We start from the raw sequence: 27632 nt of genomic DNA on the forward strand, positions 1-27632 counted from the left end.
AAAGTGATGATTCAATGAAAAAGCTGTGTGAGGTTCACATTGGATTGCCAGATCCTAAGAGTAAAACCAGTTTACAATAAAAACAAAGGTACTATTCCTATTTGTATCTCTGAATCTCTACATCTGTCTATAGTCAAGTCAATTAGTTAGAGCAGGCCTCCATTTGTTAGTAATAATAACAATAATAATAATATTCTTAATGAAGGACTTTACATTTCAACAAATCTGAAGTGAAAGCTCAGAGCTTCCAAATAGGGTATGACATGTCCACATACTGAAATAAGTAATGAAAACATAATGTTTGTGTCTTATGAAACAAACATGTTATAGCTCATGTTATTAGTACATGGCCTACACATTGTTTAAGACACTCTAGTATTTCCCCACCGAGTACTGCATCTGGTGGTCTTTTTAGGAACTACATTTAATCAACGACGACTCAGCTAAGACATTTGTGAACATTTGAATGAATGCACCAGAATTTCCCCCCCCCCCCCCCCCCATTGCGATCAGCCAAGGACACATTGCAATCATTTTATTTTTTGTTTTTGAATTCAGATACAGTAATTCATGCCCTAGATATGTATACATACGCATTAAATTTAATTATATATACTGTCATCACAGAAGAAGGATGCTCAAAATAAAAGCATACCTGTCACAGTGAACTTCCACTAGTTGCATTGTACATTTCTCGAAGTCACAAAATAAACAGTGTGAGTGAATAGAATAAAATACATTACATACATGTTGTAGATAAATACAGTACAAGTACAAAGCTTTGCTCGCAGTTGTGAATAATGGCAAACTGAAGCTCTCGACCTGTCTAGATTCTGGACTATCACTCTTCTGTAACCTAAAAGCATGTTCCTGAAAAGCATTGGAGGATCTATTCTGACGTTCAGGTGTTAAATGTGTCCATTTACCAAAAAAACTGCTCACACAACCATTCACACACACGCACACATGCACACACAATGTCAAACTGATATGAAATAATACTTTGACACATTTCCCCAAAAAGACATTTGACTCTCATGATGGCACATTCAAAAAAGAAATACACTTACAAAAAAATTCAAATGAGATAATAATAATACACAAAAAAACAACAACAAAAAAACAATAATAATACATTCGATGCAATTTATAGTAGCTATAACATAGCACATGTAGGAACAGTTTTCATCACCCACACAATGAAAATATAGAAATATGGCAAAACATTCTGACATGAGCAAAAACCTAGATCGAGGGAGGTAGCGGCAGTCTACAAAACTATGCGTCTAATATGACAGATGTTGATTAGTCATGCCTGCTCTACTTCACACGAGTGGCTATTCATTTCTAGGCTACAGATGTCCATAATGCCTCTAGATAATAGATAATATAGAATTCAGATTACACATAGCCTGCACAAAACACAGAAGCAGCAGCAGCAATGGATTATGGTTTATGAGCCAAAGGTCTACATGACATCTTGACCACCTGATTTGAAATAAAGGCGAGTGAAGTGGACAGAAGTCAGCGATGAGAGGCAAGTGCACAGTCCAAGCATATATTGAGCAGAGCGGTAGAAATATTCTGTAGGTAAAATTTTCTCTAGAATAGGAGAGGTCTGCAAGTTATTGTATATGATGAATGTGTGAGTAATATACTGTATTTCTTGGTATGTGATCCTCTACCATAGTGACATTTACTAGCATGGAAATAAATATGGAAACAACAAAATGGCTTTCTTTGGTCACATACAGTAAAACACATAAAAGGATTTCAAACTAAAAACCAAAATGTGTTCTTCCAAAACTAACCAGGAAGACCGCGTTAGCTTTGAGGTGCACTGGTACACTCTGGGATTGCATCTGGCTAATGCATAGGATTTAAGGGTTACTTTTAGCTTGGGAGTGGGTTCAAGCAGTAATCAGGTATTCGCCTTGTCATTGTCTTCTCTGTGGTTTTGTTCGTGGTAGCGGTGAAAGAGCTGGTGGAGATGCTGCTTGAGGTCTGATGACTTTGAACCTATTGTAGGGCCCTCCACTCGCTCCGAAAGCACTAGTTTTCTCTGGCCCGCCCCCTTCACCACTGTCCGCCTGATCGAGCGGCCTTTACGCATCTGGGCCCTATAGGAAGGAACAGGTGAAATGAGACAAGTTAGACTTTTCAAAAAGAAGCAAAAAGAAACAGCAAAAACACGTTCCACAGCAAACCAACTGTTAAACAAACACAAGAAAATGTCCCATGCTTTACCGAGGTTAACCAACATTTTGTTACTGATGCCAAACTTTTAAACAAGGTAAAACATCCCACAAAAAGATATAAAAGCAAATGTTTTTAACTGCATTTTGTAAATATACTATTATTAATTTATGTTTTACCGTGTAGAAGTCATGAATATCAGTTTCCTAAGGGCAGTGATCACCAATAGGTAGCCCGCCAGAGCTCAAATCCTCACAGTCCCAAGCTGGTCTCTAGTTCCATCTACTTTGTTCTTGCCCTTGTCATAAATATTGGGGGACATGCTCCCAGTTTTAAGCTCATAAATACTGCTTAACTGCAAGCTGAAATCGACAGCTCCATCATTTTCTTGGTCCCTGTCTGTAGGAGGGCAATAGCTGATGTAAAAGGTACATGCTTATGATAAACAGGCAGGGCAGGGACACACAAAGAGGGAGATCTTGTGTCAAGCCTAATTGTCCTCATAGTACACACATTCTTTTGTTTCATGTATTACAAAATACATTACAAGTATTACAAAATGCAGTGGATAAAATGCATTGAGATAATTAGATAGTTAGTAAGTTACAATATCTAGTCTAATCCAGTTAATAAAACCGTAAGATCAAACATTATTATTAATATTATGATAAAAAAATCACTCTTCAACTACACAGCAACTGAAATAAAGCAGCGTCACACCTCTTCACTAAAGTCCCATCATCCTCGACAGTCTCCCTCTGTACCACATGAGGGAGCTCTGTATCATGAAAACTACTTATATAACTAATAGCCTATTGATGTAAAAAAGAAAATTGAAGTGTTTAAAAGATTAAAAATGTGAAACAAAAACAACAAAATGATAAACTGCAGTACAATTCTTTATTTTTTTACCAACCTGTTTGAAGTCATCTTGTGCTGAGGGGAGGTCTGAGGCCAAAGACACATCACCCTGGTGTGTCATTGTTCGCTCACCCTCCAGCACTTCTGTCTTCTCCACAAGACTGGCTCTTCCGCCTTCAGCCTTATCCTGCTTCAATGAACTCTCAGATTCAGTAAACGTCACCTAGATCCATTATAAAAACGTCCATTATTCAAAAGTATCCATTGTGTGTTTTATATATATCTAAACACGCCACACACCTCAGACTGGTCCCCTTCGCTCTTCACTACTGTCCTCTTGACCACTTTGGAGTACCCATCACCCTTGGATGCTTTGATGCTGCTGTGGGCACCTTTTTCTGATGACAGCTGTTCTAGCCCAGCATCATCAGAGGAAGAAGTGCATTTGCGGATAACTCTACGGGTAACCTAGAGAAGAGAAGAGTTTGTATTTGTAGAGCAGGGGCGTCGAACTAGTTTGGGTCGTGGGCCAAAATTCAGCCCTCACGGTGGGTCTTGGCGGGTCCTGCATTTAGAGCAGGTTTCCCAGACTTTTTGGCTGGGACCCCAAAAATGTACACGTAAAAAAACTCGGGACCTCCATTGTATAAAGTTATTGCCCCTAATGCTGCTTTAGGTCAGAAAAAAACAAAAAACATTTTAAAATGAAGTTAAGATGTGTTTAAACTGTTTATTTTGAATAATTGAATGAATTTCACAAATTATATGATGTTTTACACACGAAAATATACTAAAAACAGTCGTATTTTTTATTTCTCCCCGAGGGGTCCTGACCCCCACTTTGGGAACCACTGTTGTAGCAAATAGTTGTCATAATTGTAGTGTCTAGTAGTACGACAGAAGTGGGAGGATATCATTCATTCGGATTATATGTTAAGAATTTAAGTGTAGTTGGTAAAACCGAGATATGATAAATATTTTATTGAAATAATCAACAGATACTTTTGCAATCTGTACTCTTCCTGACAGTTTGGGAGATGAATAGGTTAAATGCTGGGGACACATTTCCCTACAGAGGCTACAGGCACACAAATGTAAATTATTTAGACAATAATTTGTCTATTTTCGCAATAGTCATCAGGCAACTCAATATTACCATAATGTGGTTAATATTGTGTAAAAATATAAACAAATAAAAATCACTATATTATAGCTTTAGCTATGTTGGAAAATTCAAACCAACAGATCAATCCACACTATATCATTAGGATTAATGCTCAAAAGCCATTTCACAAATACGATCTTTATTTACCTTTTTGACAACAGTGTGTCCGTTTTCATCCGTGTATGTTTCTTCAGACGTCGACTGAGATGGGAAATCAGCCATTTCATCTGCCTAGAATGACAATACAATTAGCTCTTAGTTGTTGTTATGTGATAGTGTTTTTGAAGTTCAAAACATATCGGGTTAACAAGGCAGTGGCACTTCAGAACAGCATTTACATTTAGGTTAGGTCAATTCAAAAGGGAAAACACAGCAAAGGATACTGATTACAGTGCAGCCATTGTGAAATTAACGGATTATTTTGATAATAAAAAACATATTTCTGTTGGAAGATTTAGACACAGCAAACCACACCACCCGTCATGCTAAAACAAATACCTTAATAATAACCCTTCTTCGAATTATCCTTGTGGTTAAAAATTCGTCATCAGAACTTTCTGACAGCGTTCCCAGTTCTGCTCTCATTTCCTGATTAATTAACAGATACAGCATTTGTGAGCAGTGATCAGCAGTGACAGCATTTGTGTTTGAAGCAAAGCGGTGATCGGAGTGTTATGGTGGACTTTCCAGCTATGGTTTGATAATTTCTTTATAAACAGGAAAGCACATCATGACAATCTGTGACAATCAAAGCTATACATCATGCTTGTAACAATGATTACTGACGATGTAAAAATAATTAGCCAATGTGTTTGGGAGCAAGGAGTGGCTATGGTCAACAGTGACATGCAAGAGGAGAGAAACTTAAAATTTCCATCCACAGCCACGTTATTAGCAGACATTCCTCTGTGAAGCAAATGTAATTTTGATTGATTTTAGGATTAGTTTTCTGGGCTCCATCTTACCCTTGACATCGATTCATTAGTGTCATCATCATCATCATCACTATCTCTCACGCCAGTTTCACAAAATGTCATCTTTGGTGGAGCCTCACACAAGGTGAACTCCTCATCTGAACTGTCTTCATTTTCCTCTCGTACATTATACAGAGGTTCATATGCAAAAGGAGAATCTTCATAATCTTCACTATCAGAGGGTAAAAGTGTTTGTTGGCAAGGTTGTTGATGCAATTTTGATTCAGGGTCTTCGGCTTCAGTCTCTGAGAAATCTGAAGCCCCCTGATTGCAGTCAAAGTAAGCCTCTGTGTCTGAAAGCTCAAATGTTGGACTTGCGGCTTTGGTTTGCACAGCATTATAGTCAAAAGTTGTAGAGACCTCATCATAACCAGGTGGGATGCAGTACTCATTCTCTAAAGGGGATAATGCCAGATCAGAATCAAGCGATGTTCGAGCTTCAAAAACCTCCATTATTACTGAATCTACTGAATACTGCAAATCAGCTTTTGGCTTGTCATCACTGATGGGTTTCTCCATTAATGTCGGTAAAAGTTCCTCAAACCCAAAAAATCTTGATGAGTCTTCGTCAGTCTCTGGTGCAGCCTTGGGTGAAGCATGGAACGTGTCAATTTTATCAACAGTGTCTGAGATTGGCACTTCACAATCTTGAGAGCTTGCAGAGTCTTCAAAAAGGGTGTTGTAATTTTTTTCAAAACAATTATCTTCCTCATGGCTTTTGCGTGATAGGCTTATATTTTGCTTTTTCTGACCATCATTCATTTTGGGCCAAGATACCATGGACGATGATTCAGCGGTTTCGTTAACTGTTTGGCTAGGCTGGATTAACACACCTAAAGGTTGATCTTCATCACAACTTCTGTGATGCTCTGTAGGGGTTGGTTGGTCACTGCTGAACTCCGGTTTTGGTTTCTTTGATATAGGGTCTTGATCTAATGGAACATTTTCTGTTGCAAAAGCTTTTGACAAACTATTTAAATCTTGAAGATATTCAACTGTAGGGTTCGTCATAAAATCAAGATCCTGAGAGACCGTAGAGAGTTGGAAGCGTAGAGTTATGTCTTCTTCTTTTTTGGTCTCACCATCACCAATTTTGGGGAAATGAGCCTCGGATGATGTTTCAGAATAGTGGGAGTCATCATCATGTTGGCTCGTCTTTATTACTGTGTCCATATTTTGCATTTCTTCAGAAATACACATCTTGTTTTCTTTATCTAAAAGGTCGGATCTTGATTCATCTGTCTTAGGTCTCATTTCAGTCATCTCTGAAGGATCAATATTGGAAACATCGGAGCCGGGTATGTCACAATTTTGAGAACTTGTTTTGTGTTTATCTTCTCTTTCACCTTCCAAATAATCCCCACTGTAACTGTAGTTAACAGCAGCTGGTGAATCCTCAGAAACTTTATTGTGAAGACAATCCTCTTTTGTTAGAACATTTTCCATTCTGGGGCAAGAGACCACTTCAGATATTTCAGATGTGGCGCTATTATTCTGTCGAGTCACAAGACATTCAACCTGTTCATCATTGTCACTGGCAAAGTCTGACTCGGCTATGGGCACTTGAGTGTCCATTTCTGTTGTTTCAGAGCGTGGTTTATTCTGCGTGGCTGTTAAAGTGTCTTCACTTAAACCTTTTTCTTCATTCATAACGGGGATCCCTTTGCTGGAAGAATTTGTTAATGGATCACATTGAGCCCAAATAGTCAACACAGGGTCAGGACGACTGGTCACATTATCTGGAATCTCTAAAGATTCCAACTCTCTACTCTCTAAATCTTCATTTTGTTTGCTTGATGTGATTTCAACTTGAGTCTCCCTGAGTTTAAAATACATCGAATGCTCTGGTTGTAGTTGTGTACTTTCAGTGGTCAGTGTGTTTGACTGACATGAAAATGGCAGTCTTTCATTGACGTGAACATGGGTTTGTTCTGAGGTTTCTGTAAGATTTGTCTTGGATGATGTGGAAATCTGCAAGAAATAATAAATAAAATGGCAGTTTAAAAAAAAAAAAGTAAGTCATGAGGAATGACAATGACGCATGCACCTTTTATGATTTATGAATGTGAATTATAGGAAAATTCATTTGTGACCCTTTTGGAGTTTAAAAATGTATATCATGAAAACAGAGCAGTTTCAGAAATGTATTTACACAAGAAGGGCACAAATGGACTTCCTATATCCAATGCAATTGTAAACAATATTTTGACGTGACACTGAATCCGATTCTATAATGAATTGCAACACCATCTAAACCAACAGCAGAGCGGCAGAATTACATTAAGCACATTAGTAAAATTCTGGCAGAACTCTGGCAACATTTTCTTGCATAGAAAAAATGCATTAAACGAATAAACCATTTGATGAACATTCACAAGGTACAAATGTTAGTGTACCAAACCCAGCAACACAGTCAGGCTATTTTAAAAGCTGTGCTTTATTAAAAGGCCATTCCTGCATTCGTGTCAGTGCAGTTCATTACTAATAACACTGCATTCTTTTGAGCTCGCTTACCAAAACCAGGGTTTGTTGACTCTCAAGCCCTCTCCGTATAGTCCAAAAATAATTGTACACATTGAAAAGTGCAGAGTTGAAGATCATGAAAAAATGTCCATTTTGTTTCCACGCTTTATATGAAAAAGTCTACTCCAATTGATTTGCAATTTGCATAGACAGTTTGGCTCTACAGTTGGCATGTGACTCAACAATTTCTACACATTTCATTTTTATCAATACAATCAAACATAAAAAAGAAAAAAAGAAAAAATCTCTTACAAAAAAATGCATAAAATTAAATCCAACACATACACTAATTGGATAAAGATAGTTTTGATAAAAGAATTGGAGTGTTTGCGCATCAGTATTGTAGAATAGCTCCATCCAAAGTGTCAGCATACTGTTTCTAATACAAGTAAGAAGACTGGGGTTCATTATTGAGTAGTTTTAAAAGAGTAATCTTTTATCCACACAATCTTTAAAAAAAGACCCATGTTATGTGTATTTTTGTTCATTTCTTAGACATTTTTGTTTGTTGTTTTGTAATATGGACAAATGCACAGTGTCCCCACGTGATTTCTTCCTGGACAATGAGATCGGTGCTGTACTTCCCTTCCCCTATCATTTACATTCACAATTAGCAGGGTCCCAAACAAATAAAGAGATAGCTCAGGATTTGGTAAAGGATGAGCCACTGATGGACATTCACAGCAGCGTGTTACAAACATCATGTGAATCCTGCCGGAAAGGAGACGCCAGTGGTCGTGAAGGAGGAACTTTTATCTTGGAGCTAAAGGTTAGTGCAAATCTTGAGCTATCGCGTCATTTCTGTGGGACCCTGCTAATTGTGAAAGAAAGAGATAGGGAGAGGAAGGAAGGCACTGATCTTTAAAATATGTGAAATGTTAAAATGTGTCATATATTAAAATGGAATAAAAAAAAATTACAGATTTGTTTTTCTATTATAGAGCGGATCATAAACATGTGCTATCAGACCTTTGGTTTGAAATTTGAGCCGGTGAAAGACCACTTCGGGCTCGAACGGTTTTATGATATGTTTTGTTTGAGTATCCAAAGACAAACTGTGATCTGCTGACACACTGGAAGTTGTCTGACAAACGTTACTGTGAGGTAGAACTGAAAAGACGGGATGGATCTCTTTAACGGAAGATTTAGACGTTTGATTTGTGCAATCACGACCGAACAAAAAGGATTTGTGACAAAAAGACGACTCATGAATGGACTGAGGAATTGGAGACTCGTCAGAGAAATCGGTGAATTCATCAACTGAAATAAATGATTGAGGAGACACAGATGTATGACTATGAGGACTGCTAATACATACATGAGGGAATAAAAGACTATTGGACATACTCACAGGTATTTTTTGTAAATCATCAGAAAGACTGTCAAGGGACATATCAGAAAATGTTAAATTTGATGACTGTGAAATTTCTGATGTTAAAATATGTTCATGAGATGGAAGTGGTGAGTCTGAAGAAAAATATTCAGAGGAGGTAAAACTTTGAGAAAAACTTAGGAAATAGTTGCAGTGCTGACATGTTATTTGGCTATGGAAAGGCTGTTCAACTGATCCCACAGATTCTGGGGAAGATGAACGGAAATCTAACAACCACTCTGGCAGTAGTGTATAGTCAAACTCAGAAGACAAAGACTCAGGAGACAAGGGTCTGCATCCAAATAGCCTGTCCAGTTCAAGGTCTGATATATCTGACAGTGGCGATTGTGCTCGAGTTTCATCAAAAAAAAATTCCAGGCAGAAATCAGTGCCTTCCCAGTCTGAGACCTCTGATACTGGTGTACAAGACCTATGCCCTGATGCATCATAATTCCAGTAAACATTATAGCATTTGAACTGAGGGATTGGTGAGTCGGGAGACAGGGGTCTACATTCACCTTGAGATTCTACTGAATCAGGGGAAAATGCCCTGTATTTAATGTTCAGGTCACACTCATCAATGTAAGAAGATTCATCAAAGAACAGCAGAGGACTGATTGCTCTCTCATCTGGCTGCTTGCTGTCTCGTGCATTGGCCGAATCTTTAAGATGAGTCCCTCGCACCACATCAGCATACGACAGAGTTCTTGGTGTAAACACAGCTCTGGTGGAGATTACTTTAGATTTGCTAAGACTTGCATTGTCTTCAGAGGTAAGAGAATCTGGTGTATCTGGTCTGCTATGGTCAAAGAGATCTTCTAAACCATAGGTGAAATCCTCAGTTTCTGACAACACTGATTGAGAAGATGAAGGTCTTCTTTGGGAAAATTTTAGGAAATAATTACAAGTCTGACCCATCATTTGACCAACTGTAGACTGAGGTTCAAAGGTCAATTCTTCATACGAAAGCACGGATTCTGGGGAGGATGCGCGGAAGTCTAACAACCACTCTTGCAGTAGTGTATAGTCAAACTCAGAAGACAGAGACTCAGGAGACAAGGGTCTGCATCCAAATAACCTGTCAAGTTCAAGGTCTGATATATCTGACAGTGGCGATTGTGCTCGAGTTTCATCAAACAGATTTTCAAGACAGAAATCAGTGCCTTCCCAGTCTGAGACCTCTGATACTGGTGTACAAGACCTATGCCCTGATGCATCATAATTCCAGTAAACATTATAGCATTTGAACTGAGGGATTGGTGAGTCGGGAGACAGGGGTCTACATTCACCTTGAGATGCTACTGAATAAGGGGAAAATGCCCTGTATTTAATGTTCAGGTCACACTCATCAATGTAAGAAGATTCATCAAAGAACAGCTGAGGACTGATTGCTCTCTCATCTGGCTGCTTGCTGTCTCGTGCATTGGCCGAATCTTTAAGATGAGTCCCTCGCACCACATCAGCATACGACAGAGTTCTTGGTGTAAACACGGCTCTGGTGGAGATTACTTTAGATTTGCTTGGACTAGCATTGTCTTCAAAAGTAAGGGAATCTGGTGTATCTGGTCTGCTATGGTCAAAGAGATCTTCTAAACCATAGGTGAAATCCTCAGTTTCTGACAACATTGATTGAGAAGATGAAGGTCTTCTTTGGGAATATTTTAGGAAATAATTACAAGTCTGACCCATCATTTGACCAACTGTAGACTGAGGTTCAAAGGTCAATTCTTCATACGAAAGCACGGATTCTGGGGAGGTTGTGCGGAAGTCTAACAACCACTCTTGCAGTAGTGTATAATCAAACTCAGAAGACAAAGACTCAGGAGACAAGGGTCTGCATCCAAATAACCTATCCAGTTCAAGGTCTGATATATCTGACTGTGGCGATTGTGCTCGAGTTTCATCAAACAGATTTTCCAGACAGAAATCAGTGCCTTCCCAGTCTGAGACCTCTGATACTGGTGTACAAGACCTATGCCCTGATGCATCATGATTCCAGTAAACATTATAGCATCTAAACTGTGGTATAGGTGAGTCGGGAGATAGGGGTCTACATTCAATTTGATATGCTATTGAATCAGGGGGAAAAGCCCTGTATTCATCAAACAGACTTTCCAAGCAGAAATCAGTGCCTTCCCAGTCTGAGACCTCTGATACTGGTGTACAAGACCTATGCCCTAAAACTTGACGATGCTGGTGAACATCATAGCATCTGAACTGAGGGATAGGCGAGTCAGGAGATAGGGGTCTACATTCACCTTGAGATGCTACTGATTCAGGGGAAAATGCCCTGTATTTATTGTCCAGGTCACACTCATCAATGTACGAAGATTCATCAAAGAACAGCAGACGACTGATTGTTCTCTCATCTGGCTGCTTGCTGTCTCGTGCATTGGCCGAATCTTTAAGATGAATCCCTCGCACCACATCAGCATACGACAGAGTTCTTGGTGTAAACACGGCTCTGGTGGAGATTACTTTAGATTTGCTAAGACTAACATTGTCTTCAGAAGTAAGAGAATCTGGTGTATCTGGTCTGCTATGGTCAAAGAGATCTTCTAAACCATAGGTGAAATCCTCAGTTTCTGACAACACTGATTGAGAAGATGAAGGTCTACTTTGAGAATATTTTAGGAAATAATTACAAGTCTGACCCATCATTTGACCAACTGTAGACTGAGGTTCAAAGGTCAATTCTTCATACGAAAGCACGGATTCTGGGGAGGATGCGCGGAAGTCTAACAACCACTCTTGCAGTAGTGTATAGTCAAACTCAGAAGACAAAGACTCAGGAGACAAGGGTCTGCATCCAAATAACCTGTCAAGTTCAAGGTCTGATATATCTGACTGTGGCGATTGTGCTCGAGTTTCATCAAACAGATTTTCAAGACAGAAATCAGTGCCTTCCCAGTCTGAGACCTCTGATACAGGTGTACAAGACCTATGCCCTGATACATCATAATTCCAGTAAACATTATAGCATTTGAACTGAGGTACAGGTGAGTCGGGAGATAGGGGTCTGCATTCACCTTGAGATATTACTGAATCAGGTGAAAATGCCCTGTATTTATTGTCCAGGTCACACTCATCAATGTAAGAAGATTCATCAAACAACAGCAGAGGACTGATTGCTCTCTCATCTGGCTGCTTGCTGTCTCGTGCATTGGCCGAATCTTTAAGATGAATCCCTCGCACCACATCAGCATACGACAGAATTCTTGGTGTAAACACAGCTCTGGTGGAGATTACTCTAGATCTGCTAAGACTAGCATTGTCTTCAGAAGTAAGAGAATCTGGTGTATCTGGTCTGCTATGGTCAAAGAGATCTTCTAAACCATAGGTGAAATCCTCAGTTTCTGACAACACTGATTGAGAAGATGAAGGTCTTCTTTGGGAATATTTTAGGAAATAATTACAAGTCTGACCCATCATTTGACCAACTGTAGACTGAGGTTCAAAGGTCAATTCTTCATACGAAAGCACGGATTCTGGGGAAGATGCGCGGAAGTCTAACAACCACTCTTGCAGTAGTGTATAGTCAAACTCAGAAGACAGAGACTCAGGAGACAAGGGTCTGCATCCAAATAACCTGTCAAGTTCAAGGTCTGATATATCTGACTGTGGCGATTGTGCTCGAGTTTCATCAAACAGATTTTCCAGACAAAAATCAGTGCCTTCCCAGTCTGAGACCTCTGATACTGGTGTACAAGACCTATGCCCTGATGCATCATAATTCCAGTAAACATTATAGCATCTAAACTGTGGTATAGGTGAGTCGGGAGATAAAGGTCTATATTCAATTTGATATGCTATCGAATCAGGGGGAAAAACCCTGTATTCATCAAACAGACTTTCCAGGCAGAAATCAGTGCCTTCCCAGTCTGAGACCTCTGATACTGGTGTACAAGACCTATGCCCTACAACTTGACGATGCTGGTGAACATCATAGCATCTGAACTGAGGGATAGGCGAGTCAGGAGATAGGGGTCTGCATTCACCTTGAGATGCTACTGAATAAGGGGAAAATGCCCTGTATTTATTGTCCAGGTCACACTCATCAAGGTAAGAAGATTCATCAAACAACAGCAGAGGACTGATTGCTCTCTCATTTGGCTGCTTGCTGTCTAGTGCATTGGCCGAAGCTTTAAGATGAATCCCTCGCACCACATCGGCATATGACAGAGTTCTTGGTGTAAACACAGCTCTGGTGGAGATTACTTTAAATTTGCTTGGACTAGCATTGTCTTCAGAAGTAAGAGAATCTGGTGTATCTGGTCTGCTATGGTCAAAGAGATCTTCTAAACCATAGGTGAAATCCTCAGTTTCTGACAACACTGATTGAGAAGATGAAGGTCTTCTTTGGGAATATTTTAGGAAATAATTACAAGTCTGACCCATCATTTGACCAACTGTAGACTGAGGTTCAAAGGTCAATTCTTCATACGAAAGCACGGATTCTGGGGAGGATGCGCGGAAGTCTAACAACCACTCTTGCAGTAGTGTATAGTCAAACTCAGAAGACAGAGACTCAGGAGACAAGGGTCTGCATCCAAATAACCTGTCAAGTTCAAGGTCTGATATATCTGACTGTGGCGATTGTGCTCGAGTTTCATCAAACAGATTTTCCAGACAGAAATCAGTGCCTTCCCAGTCTGAGACCTCTGATACTGGTGTACAAGACCTATGCCCTGATACATCATAATTCCAGTAAACATTATAGCATCTAAACTGTGGTATAGGTGAGTCGGGAGATAAAGGTCTATATTCAATTTGATATGCTATCGAGTCAGGGGGAAAAACCCTGTATTCATCAAACAGACTTTCCAGGCAGAAATCAGTGCCTTCCCAGTCTGAGACCTCTGATACTGGTGTACAAGACCTATGCCCTAAAACTTGACGATGCTGGTGAACATCATAGCATCTGAACTGAGGGATAGGCGAGTCAGGAGATAGGGGTCTGCATTCACCTTGAGATGCTACTGAATCAGGGGAAAATGCCCTGTATTTATTGTCCAGGTCACACTCATCAAGGTAAGAAGATTCATCAAACAACAGCAGAGGACTGATTGCTCTCTCATTTGGCTGCTTGCTGTCTAGTGCATTGGCCGAAGCTTTAAGATGAATCCCTCGCACCACATCAGCATAAGACAGAGTTCTTGGTGTAAACACAGCTCTGGTGGAGATTGCTTTAAATTTGCTTGGACTAGCATTGTCTTCAGAAGCAAGAGAATCTGGTGTATCTGGTCTGCTATGGTCAAGGAGATCTTCTAAACCATAGGTGAAATCCTCAGTTTCTGACAACACTGATTGAGAAGATGAAGGTCTTCTTTGGGAATATTTTAGGAAATAACTACAAGTCTGACCCATCATTTGACCAACTGTAGACTGAGGTTCAAAGGTCAATTCTTCATACGAAAGCACGGATTCTGGGGAGGATGCGCGGAAGTCTAACAACCACTCTTGCAGTAGTGTATAGTCAAACTCAGAAGACAGAGACTCAGGAGACAAGGGTCTGCATCCAAATAACCTGTCAAGTTCAAGGTCTGATATATCTGACAGTGGCGATTGTGCTCGAGTTTCATCAAACAGATTTTCAAGACAGAAATCAGTGCCTTCCCAGTCTGAGACCTCTGATACAGGTGTACAAGACCTATGCCCTGATGCATCATAATTCCAGTAAACATTATAGCATCTGAAATGAGGGATTGGTGAGTCGGGAGATAGGGGTCTGCATTCACCTTGAGATATTACTGAATCAGGTGAAAATGCCCTGTATTTATTGTCCAGGTCACACTCATCAAAGTAAGATGACTTTTCAAACAACAGCAGAGGACTGATTGCTCTCTCATCTGGCTGCTTGCTGTCTCGTGCATTGGCCGAAGCTTTTAGATGAATCCCTCGCACCACATCAGCATACGACAGAGTTCTTGGTGTAAACACAGCTCTGGTGGAGATTACTTTAGATTTGCTAAGACTAGCATTGTCTTCAGAAGTAAGAGAATCTGGTGTATCTGGTCTGCTATGGTCAAAAAGATCTTCTAAACCATAGGTGAAATCCTCAGTTTCTGACAACACTGATTGAGAAGATGAAGGTCTACTTTGGGAATATTTTAGGAAATAATTACAAGTCTGACCCATCATTTGACCAACTGCAGACTGAGGTTCAAAGGTCAATTCTTCATACGAAAGCACGGATTCTGGGGAGGATGCACGGAAGTTTAACAACCACTCTTGCAGTAGTGTATAGTCAAACTCAGAAGACAGAGACTCAGGAGACAAGGCTCTGCATCCAAATAACCTGTCCAGTTCAAGGTCTGATATATCTGACTGTGGCGATTGTGCTCGAGTTTCATCAAACAGATTTTCAAGACAGAAATCAGTGCCTTCCCAGTCTGAGACCTCTGATACTGGTGTACAAGACCTATGCCCTGATGCATCATAATTCCAGTAAACATTATAGCATTTGAACTGAGGTACAGGTGAGTCGGGAGATAGGGGTCTGCATTCACCTTGAGATATTACTGAATCAGGTGAAAATGCCCTGTATTTATTGTCCAGGTCACACTCATCAATGTAAGAAGATTCATCAAACAACAGCAGAGGACTGATTGCTCTCTCATCTGGCTGCTTGCTGTCTAGTGCATTGGCCGAATCTTTTAGATGAATCCCTCGCACCACATCAGCATACGACAGAGTTCTTGGTGTAAACACAGCTCTGGTGGAGATTACTTTAGATTTGCTAAGACTAGCATTGTCTTCAGAAGTAAGAGAATCTGGTGTATCTGGTCTGCTATGGTCAAAGAGATCTTCTAAACCATAGGTGAAATTGTCAGTTTCTGACAACACTGATTGAGAAGATGAAGGTCTTCTTTGGGAATATTTTAGGAAATAATTGCAAGTCTGACCCATCATTCGACCAACTGTAGACTGAGGTTCAAAGGTCAATTCTTCATACGAAAGCACGGATTCTGGGGAGGATGCGCGGAAGTCTAACAACCACTCTTGCAGTAGTGTATAGTCAAACTCAGAAGACAAAGACTCAGGACACAAGGGTCTGCATCCAAATAACCTGTCCAGTTCAATGTCTGATATATCTGACTGTGGCGATTGTGCTCGAGTTTCATCAAACAGATTTTCAAGACAGAAATCAGTGCCTTCCCAGTCTGAGACCTCTGATACAGGTGTACAAGACCTATGCCCTGATACATCATAATTCCAGTAAACATTATAGCTTCTGAACTGAGGGATAGGTGAGTCGGGAGATAGGGGTCTACATTCAATTTGATACGCTATTGATTCAGGGGGAAAAACCCTGTATTCATCAAACAGACTTTCCAGGCAGAAATCAGTGCCTTCCCAGTCTGAGACCTCTGATACTGGTGTACAAGACCTATGCCCTAAAACTTGACGATGCTGGTGAACATCATAGCATCTGAACTGAGGGATAGGCGAGTCAGGAGATAGGGGTCTACATTCACCTTGAGATGCTACTGATTCAGGGGAAAATGCCCTGTTTTTAATGTTCAGGTCACACTCATCAACGTAAGAAGATTCATCAAACAACACATGAGGACTGATTGCTCTCTCATCTGGCTGCTTGCTGTCTAGTGCATTGGCCGAAGCTTTTAGATGAATCCCTCGCACCACATCAGCATACGACAGAATTCTTGGTGTAAACACAGCTCTGGTGGAGATTACTTTAGATCTGCTAAGACTAGCATTGTCTTCAGAAGTAAGAGAATCTGGTGTATCTGGTCTGCTATGGTCAAAGAGATCTTCTAAACCATAGGTGAAATCCTCAGTTTCTGACAACACTGATTGAGAAGATGAAGGTCTTCTTTGGGAATATTTTAGGAAATAATTACAAGTCTGACCCATCATTTGACCAACTGTAGACTGAGGTTCAAAGGTCAATTCTTCATACGAAAGCACGGATTCTGGGGAAGATGCGCGGAAGTCTAACAACCACTCTTGCAGTAGTGTATAGTCAAACTCAGAAGACAGAGACTCAGGAGACAAGGGTCTGCATCCAAATAACCTGTCAAGTTCAAGGTCTGATATATCTGACTGTGGCGATTGTGCTCGAGTTTCATCAAACAGATTTTCCAGACAAAAATCAGTGCCTTCCCAGTCTGAGACCTCTGATACTGGTGTACAAGACCTATGCCCTGATGCATCATAATTCCAGTAAACATTATAGCATCTAAACTGTGGTATAGGTGAGTCGGGAGATAAAGGTCTATATTCAATTTGATATGCTATCGAATCAGGGGGAAAAACCCTGTATTCATCAAACAGACTTTCCAGGCAGAAATCAGTGCCTTCCCAGTCTGAGACCTCTGATACTGGTGTACAAGACCTATGCCCTACAACTTGACGATGCTGGTGAACATCATAGCATCTGAACTGAGGGATAGGCGAGTCAGGAGATAGGGGTCTGCATTCACCTTGAGATGCTACTGAATAAGGGGAAAATGCCCTGTATTTATTGTCCAGGTCACACTCATCAAGGTAAGAAGATTCATCAAACAACAGCAGAGGACTGATTGCTCTCTCATTTGGCTGCTTGCTGTCTAGTGCATTGGCCGAAGCTTTAAGATGAATCCCTCGCACCACATCGGCATATGACAGAGTTCTTGGTGTAAACACAGCTCTGGTGGAGATTACTTTAAATTTGCTTGGACTAGCATTGTCTTCAGAAGTAAGAGAATCTGGTGTATCTGGTCTGCTATGGTCAAAGAGATCTTCTAAACCATAGGTGAAATCCTCAGTTTCTGACAACACTGATTGAGAAGATGAAGGTCTTCTTTGGGAATATTTTAGGAAATAATTACAAGTCTGACCCATCATTTGACCAACTGTAGACTGAGGTTCAAAGGTCAATTCTTCATACGAAAGCACGGATTCTGGGGAGGATGCGCGGAAGTCTAACAACCACTCTTGCAGTAGTGTATAGTCAAACTCAGAAGACAGAGACTCAGGAGACAAGGGTCTGCATCCAAATAACCTGTCAAGTTCAAGGTCTGATATATCTGACTGTGGCGATTGTGCTCGAGTTTCATCAAACAGATTTTCCAGACAGAAATCAGTGCCTTCCCAGTCTGAGACCTCTGATACTGGTGTACAAGACCTATGCCCTGATACATCATAATTCCAGTAAACATTATAGCATCTAAACTGTGGTATAGGTGAGTCGGGAGATAAAGGTCTATATTCAATTTGATATGCTATCGAGTCAGGGGGAAAAACCCTGTATTCATCAAACAGACTTTCCAGGCAGAAATCAGTGCCTTCCCAGTCTGAGACCTCTGATACTGGTGTACAAGACCTATGCCCTAAAACTTGACGATGCTGGTGAACATCATAGCATCTGAACTGAGGGATAGGCGAGTCAGGAGATAGGGGTCTGCATTCACCTTGAGATGCTACTGAATCAGGGGAAAATGCCCTGTATTTATTGTCCAGGTCACACTCATCAAGGTAAGAAGATTCATCAAACAACAGCAGAGGACTGATTGCTCTCTCATTTGGCTGCTTGCTGTCTAGTGCATTGGCCGAAGCTTTAAGATGAATCCCTCGCACCACATCAGCATATGACAGAGTTCTTGGTGTAAACACAGCTCTGGTGGAGATTGCTTTAAATTTGCTTGGACTAGCATTGTCTTCAGAAGCAAGAGAATCTGGTGTATCTGGTCTGCTATGGTCAAAGAGATCTTCTAAACCATAGGTGAAATCCTCAGTTTCTGACAACACTGATTGAGAAGATGAAGGTCTTCTTTGGGAATATTTTAGGAAATAACTACAAGTCTGACCCATCATTTGACCAACTGTAGACTGAGGTTCAAAGGTCAATTCTTCATACGAAAGCACGGATTCTGGGGAGGATGCGCGGAAGTCTAACAACCACTCTTGCAGTAGTGTATAGTCAAACTCAGAAGACAGAGACTCAGGAGACAAGGGTCTGCATCCAAATAACCTGTCAAGTTCAAGGTCTGATATATCTGACAGTGGCGATTGTGCTCGAGTTTCATCAAACAGATTTTCAAGACAGAAATCAGTGCCTTCCCAGTCTGAGACCTCTGATACAGGTGTACAAGACCTATGCCCTGATGCATCATAATTCCAGTAAACATTATAGCATCTGAAATGAGGGATTGGTGAGTCGGGAGATAGGGGTCTGCATTCACCTTGAGATATTACTGAATCAGGTGAAAATGCCCTGTATTTATTGTCCAGGTCACACTCATCAAAGTAAGATGACTTTTCAAACAACAGCAGAGGACTGATTGCTCTCTCATCTGGCTGCTTGCTGTCTCGTGCATTGGCCGAAGCTTTTAGATGAATCCCTCGCACCACATCAGCATACGACAGAGTTCTTGGTGTAAACACAGCTCTGGTGGAGATTACTTTAGATTTGCTAAGACTAGCATTGTCTTCAGAAGTAAGAGAATCTGGTGTATCTGGTCTGCTATGGTCAAAAAGATCTTCTAAACCATAGGTGAAATCCTCAGTTTCTGACAACACTGATTGAGAAGATGAAGGTCTACTTTGGGAATATTTTAGGAAATAATTACAAGTCTGACCCATCATTTGACCAACTGCAGACTGAGGTTCAAAGGTCAATTCTTCATACGAAAGCACGGATTCTGGGGAGGATGCACGGAAGTTTAACAACCACTCTTGCAGTAGTGTATAGTCAAACTCAGAAGACAGAGACTCAGGAGACAAGGCTCTGCATCCAAATAACCTGTCCAGTTCAAGGTCTGATATATCTGACTGTGGCGATTGTGCTCGAGTTTCATCAAACAGATTTTCAAGACAGAAATCAGTGCCTTCCCAGTCTGAGACCTCTGATACTGGTGTACAAGACCTATGCCCTGATGCATCATAATTCCAGTAAACATTATAGCATTTGAACTGAGGTACAGGTGAGTCGGGAGATAGGGGTCTGCATTCACCTTGAGATATTACTGAATCAGGTGAAAATGCCCTGTATTTATTGTCCAGGTCACACTCATCAATGTAAGAAGATTCATCAAACAACAGCAGAGGACTGATTGCTCTCTCATCTGGCTGCTTGCTGTCTAGTGCATTGGCCGAATCTTTTAGATGAATCCCTCGCACCACATCAGCATACGACAGAGTTCTTGGTGTAAACACAGCTCTGGTGGAGATTACTTTAGATTTGCTAAGACTAGCATTGTCTTCAGAAGTAAGAGAATCTGGTGTATCTGGTCTGCTATGGTCAAAGAGATCTTCTAAACCATAGGTGAAATCCTCAGTTTCTGACAACACTGATTGAGAAGATGAAGGTCTTCTTTGGGAAAATTTTAGGAAATAATTACAAGTCTGACCCATCATTTGACCAACTGTAGACTGAGGTTCAAAGGTCAATTCTTCATACGAAAGCACGGATTCTGGGGAGGATGCGCGGAAGTCTAACAACCACTCTTGCAGTAGTGTATAGTCAAACTCAGAAGACAGAGACTCAGGAGACAAGGGTCTGCATCCAAATAACCTGTCCAGTTCAAGGTCTGATATATCTGACAGTGGCGATTGTGCTCGAGTTTCATCAAACAGATTTTCAAGACAGAAATCAGTGCCTTCCCAGTCTGAGACCTCTGATACAGGTGTACAAGACCTATGCCCTGATGCATCATAATTCCAGTAAACATTATAGCATTTAAACTGAGGTATAGGTGAGTCGGGAGATAGGGGTCTGCATTCACCTTGAGATATTACTGAATCAGGTGAAAATGCCCTGTATTTATTGTCCAGGTCACACTCATCAAGGTAAGATGACTTTTCAAACAACAGCAGAGGACTGATTGCTCTCTCATCTGGCTGTTTGCTGTCTCGTGCATTGGCCGAATCTTTAAGATGAATCCCTCGCACCACATCAGCATACGACAGAGTTCTTGGTGTAAACACAGCTCTGGTGGAGATTACTTTAAATTTGCTTGGACTAGCATTGTCTTCAGAAGTAAGGGAATCTGGTGTATCTGGTCTGCTATGGTCAAAGAGATCTTCTAAACCATAGGTGAAATCTTCAGTTTCTGACAACACTGATTGAGAAGATGAAGGTCTTCTTTGGGAATATTTCAGGAAATAATTACAAGTCTGACCCATCATTTGACCAACTGTAGACTGAGGTTCAAAGGTCAATTCTTCATACGAAAGCACAGATTCTGGGGAGGATGCGCGGAAGTCTAACAACCACTCTTGCAGTAGTGTATAGTCAAACTCAGAAGACAGAGACTCAGGAGACAAGGGTCTGCATCCAAATAACCTGTCAAGTTCAAGGTCTGATATATCTGACAGTGGCGATTGTGCTCGAGTTTCATCAAACAGATTTTCAAGACAGAAATCAGTGCCTTCCCAGTCTGAGACCTCTGATACAGGTGTACAAGACCTATGCCCTGATACATCATAATTCCAGTAAACATCATAGCATTTGAACTGAGGTATAGGTGAGTCGGGAGATAGGGGTCTGCATTCACCTTGAGATATTACTGAATCAGGTGAAAATGCCCTGTATTTATTGTCCAGGTCACACTCATCAATGTAAGAAGATTCATCAAACAACAGCAGAGGACTGATTGCTCTCTCATCTGGCTGCTTGCTGTCTAGTGCATTGGCCGAATCTTTAAGATGAATCCCTCGCACCACATCAGCATACGACAGAGTTCTTGGTGTAAACACAGCTCTGGTGGAGATTACTTTAGATTTGCTAAGACTAGCATTGTCTTCAGAAGCAAGAGAATCTGGTGTATCTGGTCTGCTATGGTCAAAGAGATCTTCTAAACCATAGGTGAAATTGTCAGTTTCTGACAACACTGATTGAGAAGATGAAGGTCTTCTTTGGGAATATTTTAGGAAATAATTGCAAGTCTGACCCATCATTCGACCAACTGTAGACTGAGGTTCAAAGGTCAATTCTTCATACGAAAGCACGGATTCTGGGGAGGATGCGCGGAAGTCTAACAACCACTCTTGCAGTAGTGTATAGTCAAACTCAGAAGACAAAGACTCAGGAGACAAGGGTCTGCATCCAAATAACCTGTCCAGTTCAATGTCTGATATATCTGACTGTGGCGATTGTGCTCGAGTTTCATCAAACAGATTTTCAAGACAGAAATCAGTGCCTTCCCAGTCTGAGACCTCTGATACTGGTGTACAAGACCTATGCCCTGATGCATCATAATTCCAGTAAACATTATAGCATTTGAACTGAGGTATAGGTGAGTCGGGAGATAGGGATCTGCATTCACCTTGAGATATTACTGAATCAGGTGAAAATGCCCTGTATTTATTGTCCAGGTCACACTCATCAATGTAAGAAGATTCATCAAACAACAGCAGAGGACTGATTGCTCTCTCATCTGGCTGCTTGCTGTCTAGTGCATTGGCCGAATCTTTTAGATGAATCCCTCGCACCACATCAGCATACGACAGAGTTCTTGGTGTAAACACAGCTCTGGTGGAGATTACTTTAGATTTGCTAAGACTAGCATTGTCTTCAGAAGCAAGAGAATCTGGTGTATCTGGTCTGCTATGGTCAAAGAGATCTTCTAAACCATAGGTGAAATTGTCAGTTTCTGACAACACTGATTGAGAAGATGAAGGTCTTCTTTGGGAATATTTTAGGAAATAATTGCAAGTCTGACCCATCATTCGACCAACTGTAGACTGAGGTTCAAAGGTCAATTCTTCATACGAAAGCACGGATTCTGGGGAGGATGCGCGGAAGTCTAACAACCACTCTTGCAGTAGTGTATAGTCAAACTCAGAAGACAAAGACTCAGGAGACAAGGGTCTGCATCCAAATAACCTGTCCAGTTCAATGTCTGATATATCTGACTGTGGCGATTGTGCTCGAGTTTCATCAAACAGATTTTCAAGACAGAAATCAGTGCCTTCCCAGTCTGAGACCTCTGATACAGGTGTACAAGACCTATGCCCTGATACATCATAATTCCAGTAAACATTATAGCTTCTGAACTGAGGGATAGGTGAGTCGGGAGATAGGGGTCTACATTCAATTTGATACGCTATTGATTCAGGGGGAAAAACCCTGTATTCATCAAACAGACTTTCCAGGCAGAAATCAGTGCCTTCCCAGTCTGAGACCTCTGATACTGGTGTACAAGACCTATGCCCTAAAACTTGACGATGCTGGTGAACATCATAGCATCTGAACTGAGGGATAGGCGAGTCAGGAGATAGGGGTCTACATTCACCTTGAGATGCTACTGATTCAGGGGAAAATGCCCTGTTTTTAATGTTCAGGTCACACTCATCAAGGTAAGATGACTTTTCAAACAACAGCAGAGGACTGATTGCTCTCTCATCTGGCTGTTTGCTGTCTCGTGCATTGGCCGAATCTTTAAGATGAATCCCTCGCACCACATCAGCATACGACAGAGTTCTTGGTGTAAACACAGCTCTGGTGGAGATTACTTTAAATTTGCTTGGACTAGCATTGTCTTCAGAAGTAAGGGAATCTGGTGTATCTGGTCTGCTATGGTCAAAGAGATCTTCTAAACCATAGGTGAAATCTTCAGTTTCTGACAACACTGATTGAGAAGATGAAGGTCTTCTTTGGGAATATTTCAGGAAATAATTACAAGTCTGACCCATCATTTGACCAACTGTAGACTGAGGTTCAAAGGTCAATTCTTCATACGAAAGCACAGATTCTGGGGAGGATGCGCGGAAGTCTAACAACCACTCTTGCAGTAGTGTATAGTCAAACTCAGAAGACAGAGACTCAGGAGACAAGGGTCTGCATCCAAATAACCTGTCAAGTTCAAGGTCTGATATATCTGACAGTGGCGATTGTGCTCGAGTTTCATCAAACAGATTTTCAAGACAGAAATCAGTGCCTTCCCAGTCTGAGACCTCTGATACAAGTGTACAAGACCTATGCCCTGATACATCATAATTCCAGTAAACATTATAGCTTCTGAACTGAGGGATAGGTGAGTCGGGAGATAGGGGTCTACATTCAATTTGATACGCTATTGATTCAGGGGGAAAAACCCTGTATTCATCAAACAGACTTTCCAGGCAGAAATCAGTGCCTTCCCAGTCTGAGACCTCTGATACTGGTGTACAAGACCTATGCCCTAAAACTTGACGATGCTGGTGAACATCATAGCATCTGAACTGAGGGATAGGCGAGTCAGGAGATAGGGGTCTACATTCACCTTGAGATGCTACTGATTCAGGGGAAAATGCCCTGTTTTTAATGTTCAGGTCACACTCATCAAGGTAAGATGACTTTTCAAACAACAGCAGAGGACTGATTGCTCTCTCATCTGGCTGTTTGCTGTCTCGTGCATTGGCCGAATCTTTAAGATGAATCCCTCGCACCACATCAGCATACGACAGAGTTCTTGGTGTAAACACAGCTCTGGTGGAGATTACTTTAAATTTGCTTGGACTAGCATTGTCTTCAGAAGTAAGGGAATCTGGTGTATCTGGTCTGCTATGGTCAAAGAGATCTTCTAAACCATAGGTGAAATCTTCAGTTTCTGACAACACTGATTGAGAAGATGAAGGTCTTCTTTGGGAATATTTCAGGAAATAATTACAAGTCTGACCCATCATTTGACCAACTGTAGACTGAGGTTCAAAGGTCAATTCTTCATACGAAAGCACAGATTCTGGGGAGGATGCGCGGAAGTCTAACAACCACTCTTGCAGTAGTGTATAGTCAAACTCAGAAGACAGAGACTCAGGAGACAAGGGTCTGCATCCAAATAACCTGTCAAGTTCAAGGTCTGATATATCTGACAGTGGCGATTGTGCTCGAGTTTCATCAAACAGATTTTCAAGACAGAAATCAGTGCCTTCCCAGTCTGAGACCTCTGATACAGGTGTACAAGACCTATGCCCTGATACATCATAATTCCAGTAAACATCATAGCATTTGAACTGAGGTATAGGTGAGTCGGGAGATAGGGGTCTGCATTCACCTTGAGATATTACTGAATCAGGTGAAAATGCCCTGTATTTATTGTCCAGGTCACACTCATCAATGTAAGAAGATTCATCAAACAACAGCAGAGGACTGATTGCTCTCTCATCTGGCTGCTTGCTGTCTAGTGCATTGGCCGAATCTTTAAGATGAATCCCTCGCACCATATCAGCATACGACAGAGTTCTTGGTGTAAACACAGCTCTGGTGGAGATTACTTTAGATTTGCTAAGACTAGCATTGTCTTCAGAAGCAAGAGAATCTGGTGTATCTGGTCTGCTATGGTCAAAGAGATCTTCTAAACCATAGGTGAAATTGTCAGTTTCTGACAACACTGATTGTAAAGATGAAGGTCTTCTTTGGGAATATTTTAGGAAATAATTGCAAGTCTGACCCATCATTCGACCAACTGTAGACTGAGGTTCAAAGGTCAATTCTTCATACGAAAGCACGGATTCTGGGGAGGATGCGCGGAAGTCTAACAACCACTCTTGCAGTAGTGTATAGTCAAACTCAGAAGACAAAGACTCAGGAGACAAGGGTCTGCATCCAAATAACCTGTCCAGTTCAATGTCTGATATATCTGACTGTGGCGATTGTGCTCGAGTTTCATCAAACAGATTTTCAAGACAGAAATCAGTGCCTTCCCAGTCTGAGACCTCTGATACTGGTGTACAAGACCTATGCCCTGATACATCATAATTCCAGTAAACATTATAGCATTTGAACTGAGGTACAGGTGAGTCGGGAGATAGGGGTCTGCATTCACCTTGAGATATTACTGAATCAGGTGAAAATGCCCTGTATTTATTGTCCAGGTCACACTCATCAAGGTAAGATGACTTTTCAAACAACAGCAGAGGACTGATTGCTCTCTCATCTGGCTGCTTGCTGTCTCGTGCATTGACCGAATCTTTAAGATAAATCCCTCGCACCACATCAGCATACGACAGAATTCTTGGTGTAAACACAGCTCTGGTGGAGATTACTTTAGATTTGCTAAGACTAGCATTGTCTTCAGAAGTAAGAGAATCTGGTGTATCTGGTCTGCTATGGTCAAAGAGATCTTCTAAACCATAGGTGAAATCCTCAGTTTCTGACAACACTGATTGAGAAGATGAAGGTCTTCTTTGGGAATATTTTAGGAAATAATTACAGGTCTGACACATTATTGGACCAACTGTAGACTGAGTTTCAAAGGTTGATTCTTCAAACGAAAGAACAGATTCTGGAGAAGTTGCGCGAAAGTCTAACAACCACTCTTGCAGTAGTGTATAATCAAACTCAGAAGACAGAGACTCAGGAGACAAGGGTCTGCATCCAAATAATCTGTCAAGTTCAAGGTCTGATATATCTGACAGTGGCGATTGTGCTCGAGTTTCATCAAACAGATTTTCAAGACAGAAATCAGTGCCTTCCCAGTCTGAGACCTCTGATACTGGTGTACAAGACCTATGCCCTGATACATCATAATTCCAGTAAACATTATAGCATCTGAACTGAGGGATTGGTGAGTCGGGAGATAGGGGTCTACATTCACCTTGAGATGCTACTGAATCAGGGGAAAATGCCCTGTATTTAATGTTCAGGTCACACTCATCAATATAAGAAGATTCATCAAACAACAGCAGAGGACTGATTGCTCTCTCATCTGGCTGCTTGCTGTCTAGTGCATTGGCTGAATCTTTTAGATGAATCCCTCGCACCACATCAGCATACGACAGAGTTCTTGGTGTAAACACAGCTCTGGTGGAGATTACTTTAAATTTGCTTGGACTAGCATTGTCTTCAGAAGTAAGAGAATCTGGTGTATCTGGTCTGCTATGGTCAAAGAGATCTTCTAAACCATAGGTGAAATCCTCAGTTTCTGACAACACTGATTGAGAAGATGAAGGTCTACTTTGGGAATATTTTAGGAAATAATTACAGGTCTGACCCATTATTGGACCAACTGTAGACTGAGTTTCAAAGGTTGATTCTTCGAAAGAAAGAACAGATTCTGGAGAAGTTGCGCGAAAGTCTAACAACCACTCTTGCAGTAGTGTATAGTCAAACTCAGAAGACAAAGACTCAGGTGACAAGGGTCTGCATCCAAATAACCTGTCCAGTTCAAGGTCTGATATATCTGACTGTGGCGATTGTGCTCGAGTTTCATCAAACAGATTTTCCAGACAGAAATCAGTGCCTTCCCAGTCTGAGACCTCTGATACTGGTGTACAAGACCTATGCCCTGATGCATCATAATTCCAGTAAACATTATAGCATCTAAACTGTGGTATAGGTGAGTCGGGAGATAGGGGTCTACATTCAATTTGATATGCTATTGAATCAGGGGGAAAAACCCTGTATTCATCAAACAGACTTTCCAGGCAGAAATCAGTGCCTTCCCAGTCTGAGACCTCTGATACTGGTGTACAAGACCTATGCCCTAAAAACTGACGATGCTGGTGAACATCATAGCATCTGAACTGAGGGATAGGCGAGTCAGGAGATAGGGGTCTACATTCACCTTGAGAGGCTACTGATTCAGGGGAAAATGACCTGTATTTATTGTCCAGG

The 27632-nt window shown here is 41.1% G+C and overlaps 1 protein-coding gene across 1 annotated transcript in view; it reads right to left on the reverse strand.

Moving 5' to 3' along the window:
* Positions 1 to 1134: 1134 nt before the first annotated feature.
* LOC306961047 (uncharacterized protein) overlaps positions 1135 to 27632 on the reverse strand; it is a 67682-nt gene continuing 41184 nt past the window's right edge. Inside the window, exons 45-48 of the mRNA XM_079553655.1 lie at positions 4370 to 4453; positions 3358 to 3525; positions 3113 to 3280; positions 1135 to 2120 (exon numbers count right to left, since the gene is read on the reverse strand). Of these exons, the coding sequence (XP_079409781.1) occupies positions 2106 to 2120; positions 3113 to 3280; positions 3358 to 3525; positions 4370 to 4453 (435 nt within the window). The 3' untranslated portion in view covers positions 1135 to 2105. The remainder of the gene's footprint in view (positions 2121 to 3112; positions 3281 to 3357; positions 3526 to 4369; positions 4454 to 27632) is intronic.

Source organism: Gobius niger (assembly GCF_951799975.1).
Source record: "Gobius niger genome assembly, chromosome: 3".
NCBI classification, from domain to species: domain Eukaryota; kingdom Metazoa; phylum Chordata; class Actinopteri; order Gobiiformes; family Gobiidae; genus Gobius; species Gobius niger.